Consider the following 7,158-nt stretch of genomic DNA (forward strand, 5'->3'; position numbering starts at 1 on the left):
ATACATACATATTCACTCACAAGTAGTACCACACTTCATCATCAACAGCAACAACATCATTAAGTCCTTATACAGTCACACGATAAATAAAACTGATTTTTGTTTTGGAAGTTTTCTGTACATTATTTTTCCTTTGGACTTTTGTTTCTTTGCTTTTTGATTTGCTCTTTTTTTGTTTTTGTTTTTCTGTTTGTTGTTGTTGTTGGAAAGTTTTAGTTATTTTCTCTGAAAATTTTATTTTTGTTTTATTTTAATTTTTAATTTTTTTTTTTTATTTCTGCCGTTGTGGAAACTACCCTTAAGTGTTCATACTAACATGTCCCTTATTAAACTAACTGACCGTTTGTTGTTGTTGATGATGTCAGTGGTGTTGATTGTTGGTGGTTAATTAAGTTTAAGTAATCAACTGTAACTTAATTAACTTGGTCACCCGAGTCAGATAATAGCTGTCAGCTAGATGGTTCTCACTGGAGGGTTCCGAAATACATCAAACAGCTAGAGTGGAATTAAGGGCCTTAATTGTTAACACTGTACCACAAACCCATCCGACATGTCAACCATCATTTAGTGATGAGATTTAAAGACTTTTTAAAATAATAAAGTACCTAAGACCTTAGTGGTTCGGCAAAAGAGACCAATAGAATAAGTGCTAGGCTTTTTTTATAAAAAAACATGTCCTCGGGGTTCGATTTGTTCAACTAAAACCCTTCAATGCGGTGCTCCAGCATGGCCACAGTCAAATGACTGAAACAAGTAAAAGAATGAAAGAAAGAACCTTTTGTGGCACCACTTATTATTATTATTATTATCATTATTTTGATTATTGTTTTAATTATTTTAATTTATTTTCATTTCCAAAAGTAAATTACTGAAAGCAGTTTATGGCTATTGGGTTTTAGTCTTGAGTGGAGGAAGATGGTTCAGCTGAAGAACCACGTTTGTTTAACGATAATACAGTCCGTTCATTGTGTAATTAGCTGACGATATTAATAATGCTGTTTTCTTTGTTTTGCAGTAGGGTTAGTTCGAGAAGCAGCATAGGGGGATACGCCCGCAGTGAAGCTGAATTGGAACAAATCATGGATGGACTTCATGAGCAAGAAGTAAGTAACAGCAACACATCTTTTTTCATTAATTATCCTCAGCAGAGTCGTTAGCATGCCAGACAAAATGCTCAGTGGGCCAACCAAAGCCTTGTAAGTGGATTTGGTAGCCCATTGTGTATATATGTGTTTGTTATTTGTGTCTGTGTCTGTTGACATATTGATAAAGCTTATTGTATTGAACTAGGATCAGAATATACGTTCTGAGTTCAAATTCCGCCAAGGTTGACTTTTCCTTTCATCCTTTCAAGGTCAACAAATTAAGTACCAGTTGCGTTCTGGAGTCGTTCTAATTGACTGGCCTGCTCCCTCGAAATTTTGGGCTTTGTGACTAGAGTAGAAAACAAATAAGTACCAGTTATGTACTGGGGTCAATGTAATCAACTATTCCCTCCCCCAAAATTTCAAGCCTTGTGCCTATGGTAGTTATCATAATAATAAGGTGACAAGTTGACAGAATTGTTAGCACATCAAGTGAAATTGCTAAGCAGTATTTCATCCGACTTTATGTTCTGAGTCCAGATTCCGTCATGGTCAACTTTGCCTTTCATTCTTTCAGGGTCAATAAAAAGAAATGTACCAGCTGAGCATTGGGGCTCAATGAAACTGACTTATCCCCTTCCCCGAAAATACTGGGCTTCTGTCAAAATATGTTGCTGTTGTTCTGCATTTGTAATTGATATTTAATTTGACTTAAATTTTGTTTTATTTGTATTTCAAGGAGGAAGACAAGAAAATGCGGAGCTATGCTGTGGTGCCACCCATGATGCTGGATGCTCGATCACGGAGTTTAAAGTTTATTAATAACAACGGCTTGATTGAAGATCCTATGGCTGAATTTAAAGAAAGGCAGCATTTAAATATTTGGACTCAACCAGAAAAAATGATTTTCAAAGAAAAATACCTCCAACATCCCAAAAATTTCTGTTTAATTGCTTCATTTTTAGAAAGAAAGGTGAGTCCTGATGTTTTGGAAGTCCTCTTGCTGATCTACTCTGGCTCACCTCTATGAAGTGAAACCCATTTTTTATTGGTTATACCTGTCTTTTATCCATCTGGGGTGGGGGGGGGGCAGTGACAAACTGGGGGTAGATGTAATCTCTCAAAATTGTTTGCATTGTATCTAAATGAGAAACAACAAATATATATATCCATTTCGTGAGTCCCAACACCTGTAGATCCTATGTCTCCCCACCAAGGGTCATACAGACCCTGACTGAGGGCCACTGGTTTAAAGAGAGACGAATGCTTCATGAATTGTTGTTCTGTTCTGTTTCAGACTGTTGCTGATTGTATATTGCATTATTACTTAACGAAAAAGAATGAAAATTTTAAACAGTTATTACGAAAGCAAGGTGTAAAGAAAAGAAGAGCTTTCCCTAAACCGCAGGTAAGTTGCGTTTGATTATGAACCAATTGCTGCCGTCTGTCACAGTATTTGAAGTTTCATTTTGATTTCTGTATAAATTTGTTTCACAATCCATAGGAATTCCACAGACTTCTTCCTCTTCCTTACAATCTGTGGCAATTAGATTATGTACATGATGCTGTATTTGTTCTTGACTCCAAGAACAAATACAACAGACTCAGGGGTGGGAGGGAAGGAAGTATTCTCAAACCAGGAGCTTTTAGCGAATTTCTGCAATGGAGACTTTGCTGGAAGTAACCAAGGTGCCCCGTGGTGATGTTAAACTGCACAACAGAATAAGGTTTGGAGAAGCAGTACTTGGAAGGAACCAATTGCTACCTTCTGTCAAAGAATATTTGAAGTTGAATCAGCAGGCATCTGTGGTTGAGAAGCTTACTTCCCAAGCATGTGGTCTTGGTTTCAATCCCACTGTGTGATACCTTGGTCAAGCGTCTTTTACTATGGCACTGTGGGTCGGCAAAAGCCTTGTGAGTGGATTTGGTAGACGGAAACTGAAAGAAGCCCATCGTATATGGATATATTTGTTTGTCTGTTTGTCCCCACCACCATTGCTTAACAACTAATGCTGGTGTGTTTACGTCCCCATAACTTAGTGGTTTGGCAAAAGAGGCCGACAGAATAAGTACTAGTCTTACAAATAATAAGTCCTGGGGTCAGTTTGCTCGACTAAAGGCAATGCTCCAGCATGGCCGCAGTAAAAGAATAAAAAATACCAATCAAAAACTTGCCTGTTCATATAAACCCCTCAACCCCTAGAAAGTCAGGCCCTTAATGTCAGACCATTTAAAGTTGATGTTGTTAGTCTCTATTGTCATACTAATGTTTGTTTGTTTTTTTCTTTCCTCCTTCCTCCACCCTCTGCCCTTCTTCTTCTGTGAAGCCATCTGTGAGTAGACCCTTAGATGGTGTCAAAGAGGAGACCCCATCGAAAGAGGAATCTGATGATAATGCCAATAACTCCAACAACAGCAGCAGCAGCAGCAGCAGTAGCAGCAGCACCACCACCACCACAACCTCCTCAACTGCCACAACTACAACCACTGCCACCTCAACAGCTAGTTCAGCTACTACAACTAATAAGTATGTATCTACAGCTTCAGTATTTATTTATTGTATGTTGTTGTTGTTGTTCTTAAAAATGAAGGGGAAACTGACCTTTGTAAGAGAGCATGTAATGCCTGTCCATTAGGTTATGTCATGTCCAGTTTTGTTTATTATGTTCATCATGTCTGTGCTGCAACCGATGAACAAAGGTGAACAAATGAATATTCGTTAACTGTTTATCCGAGTGAATTTGGTTGACGGAAACTGAAAGAAGCCTGTCGTATATGTGTATATATGTACACGTATATGTGTGTATGTATTTGTGTGTATCAGTCAAATACTGTGCTTGTGTTGGAAATGTTTTTTTTTTTTTTTTTTTTTTTTTTTTTTGTTTTGTTCCATTTTTCTCTTTCTTTATTTTGTAGCAGTGTTAAAAAGGAACCTGATAAGGAAAGTGAAGAACTCTCCGAAATTACAGACATTACAACAGTTTCTGGATCAACAGATTCTGATGGTTGGTTATTTGTTATTCGCTCTTCTCTATAATCCTGTTTCTTACTTCCACTCTTTATCTTAATCCGTGATGTATATATAGGGTTGGCCAAAAGTCACTTGACAGTCATTTAATTTCAAGATTTATTTATGTTAAACAACTGAATGAATTTAATAAAAGCATCTAAGTATGAGAGAGTCGAAACTATTGAAACGGTTACAAGATGCAATGAAAATCTTAGAAAAATAAAATAAGGAATAAGTGGAAATTTTACTGGTGAGTGTGTTATGTTATAAGGCACCAAAAGAGAATGGCTCTCCCCAGACACTACAGAATATGCTTCAATACACGATTTCACATAAAGAATCTTGAAAACCAAATCTCAAAACGAAATCTAAATATGAAACATCATGAAAATTGTTCAAACTGAAGTCCCTTCTTGAGCAACATATTTTCCATTTGAGACAATACAGAATTACAGATAATATTTTTGGAATTTTGATTTGCTGTCGGGTGACTTTTGGCCACCCTTTATATATCATCATCATCATTTAACGTCCGTTGTCCATCCTGGCATGGGTTGGGCAGTTTGACCAGAGCTCGTAAACTGGAAGGCTGCACCAGACTCCAGTCTGATTTATCATGGTTTTCCATGGCTGGATGCAGCTTTAGTATAAAAGCATCTTACCCTACCTTTGGTATTCAAGTACTATTTTTGACCACCTTGTTTTGCATTCATGTGCTTACTCATGTGTGTATACAGAAAATATTGGTTTGTTTTTTTCCTCACTTTGCTCTGTTTTCTCTTCAGCTGGTGGAGGCGTACATCAATGCGCATTGTGTAAAGTTCAACTGGAGAATTTCAGCATGAGTCGTCCAATCTCTTTGACCGATTGTTCAATGTATTCTCTTACTGAAGCAGAGGTGAAGCCTGATATGCGAGTTTGTAATTCATGTCGTGCCCGCTCTGTTAAACAGTCGCGCTGTGTGCAGTAAGATCATTTTGTTGCTTTTTTCTTTCTTTCTTTCTTTTTAATCTCTCTCTCTGATAATAAGTTTGTTTTATGTAGTCAAAAAAGCATCGTTAGTTAATAAGTAATCATATATAGGATGCTAATGAAACTTGTTCTTTGTTTCTTTGTTTAAATTCTACAGCCTAAATGTATGTTGCTGTTTAAAACATCCAGTATTATACGGTGTAAACCATGCTATCTAGCTTTTGTTATTTCTCTAAAAGGACAGATACAGGTTACATATTGCTTATGGAAAGATTATGATAGTGTGAAATATACATGCTCAACCTGCTAGAAATAGTAGCAAGAAATGTCTCAGATCACACAACCGACATACAGTCTAAAGGTCATATTGGATAATGTTTCTGATGTACACAAAAAAAAAAAATGGTCACAGTTGGAATGGATATGACCAAAGGTCTGCTTAGTCAAGGATGAATAATATTATAAAAACAGCAATGTAGTATTAGTTTCTTGCTAAAAGTTTTACTTGTAGAAATAATGGTGATATTGATTTATTGACTGAAATGATTCACTGCTTGTGTCTTTGAAGCAGCCAATTTTCCAATTGGAAATTGCATTGATTAACGTTTGCTAACCTTGTATCTATGTTTATTCCTACCTTTCAGGTGTCCTGTGCCTACTTGTAAAATTCCAAAACGGAAAGTAAAACGTCTTTGGCCCCTCTCTGTGAAGTGGTCAGAAATAGCCACTGAAATCAAAGAACCAATACTAATGGAGATGCGTAAGAAGCCTTCACATTCTAATTTGTTTTATTTTATTTTGTTTTTGTCTTTTAGGTCAGGGGTTCTCAACAAAGGGTCCTTGTAAGATTTTGTTAAAACTTATCTCAATGCTCAAAATTTTGTAATTTTTTTTTTATATACAATTCCTAAAAATATTTATTTATAAAAATGTAATAGGTTTTTTTTAAAAACATGAAATGGCTATGAGGGGTCCAGTAGAATAAAATAGGAATCAAAGGGGTCCATATGTAAAAAAAAAAGGGGGGTTGAGAAACACTGGTCTAAGTCATCTCTAAATTGCTAATATAGAATCGTCTTAATTAGAATGTGAATTATTTGTTTCCCTACTTCTCAATATCCTCTTCCCCCCCTCAGTTCATGAACAAACAAAGAAAGACTCTACTAAGTTACTCTACTGTCTACAAATAACAGCTAAACCCCTCTCAAATCACACCCTGCCATCCATCTTAAAAAAGGCAATGGCATGATAATGTAATTGTAGATATCCTTAATAAGATGGAATGGTCATGGCTGGCTTTCCTTTGACAATGTTAGGGTTAACTTGGTTCAAAACAGTTATTAAAGGGACGTATCTGTCTTTTTACTTCCTGTAGATCCCTTTTTTGTCTTTCTTTGTCTATTTTTAATAGTTTTTTTTTACTTATCTAATTGTGTCGTTGTTTTTGTCTTTCCAGAAATCTCTGAAGATATTTCCCGCTGCTGTTCTGCTTGTTTTAATAGAATTGCTCGACAACTCGGTACAAACCCTCAAACCAATGAGCCATTAGTTCCTTTAGTACCTGAAAATAATGATGGTAAATAATATATATTCGTATATTTTCTTTTTATATATATTCTGCGGAACCTCAGTTTATGGATTTTATTTGATCCTGAAACCCATTCGTTACCCAAAATCTTTGTAAACTGAAACCATTTCCCATGGGAAATTCAAGAGAAAGCACCATGGATTCAACCAGCAATGAGCAAACTGATGCTCTCCACTTGATACTCCCAGCTTGTTGCTAACTGTTGTTGCCAGCCTCACTGTTCATTTCTCGAGATACTATTCATGAACCTAAGACATTCTATGTTTGGAAAATTGTTTGTAAACTGATTTGCTCATGATGAGAGGCATTCACAAACTGAGGTTCCTTCTACTGTATTTAAAAGTTTTGAATCAATTATTTAATAATAGTAAAGATTGTTTGCCAACATAACATGGCAGTCCTGGTTTAGGACGAATGTTGCTGTAATTTAGCCCCTGGAGACATCGCCTCCAGCTGGCTATACGACACGATCTGTGTCCTTATATTTTCAAACAAGGGAATCT

At 36.3% G+C, this 7,158-nt stretch overlaps 1 protein-coding gene across 1 annotated transcript in view; it reads left to right on the top strand.

Annotated features, from left to right (window-relative positions):
* LOC106875842 (nuclear receptor corepressor 1) overlaps positions 1 to 7,158 on the top strand; it is a 114,665-nt gene that overhangs the window by 82,740 nt on the left and 24,767 nt on the right. The window contains exons 13-20 of the mRNA XM_052976932.1: positions 1,016 to 1,103; positions 1,825 to 2,058; positions 2,383 to 2,493; positions 3,413 to 3,612; positions 4,002 to 4,090; positions 4,881 to 5,061; positions 5,712 to 5,827; positions 6,524 to 6,643. Of these exons, the coding sequence (XP_052832892.1) occupies positions 1,016 to 1,103; positions 1,825 to 2,058; positions 2,383 to 2,493; positions 3,413 to 3,612; positions 4,002 to 4,090; positions 4,881 to 5,061; positions 5,712 to 5,827; positions 6,524 to 6,643 (1,139 nt within the window). The remainder of the gene's footprint in view (positions 1 to 1,015; positions 1,104 to 1,824; positions 2,059 to 2,382; positions 2,494 to 3,412; positions 3,613 to 4,001; positions 4,091 to 4,880; positions 5,062 to 5,711; positions 5,828 to 6,523; positions 6,644 to 7,158) is intronic.

The sequence above is a fragment of the Octopus bimaculoides genome, chromosome 26, assembly GCF_001194135.2.
Source record: "Octopus bimaculoides isolate UCB-OBI-ISO-001 chromosome 26, ASM119413v2, whole genome shotgun sequence".
NCBI classification, from domain to species: Eukaryota; Metazoa; Mollusca; class Cephalopoda; order Octopoda; family Octopodidae; genus Octopus; species Octopus bimaculoides.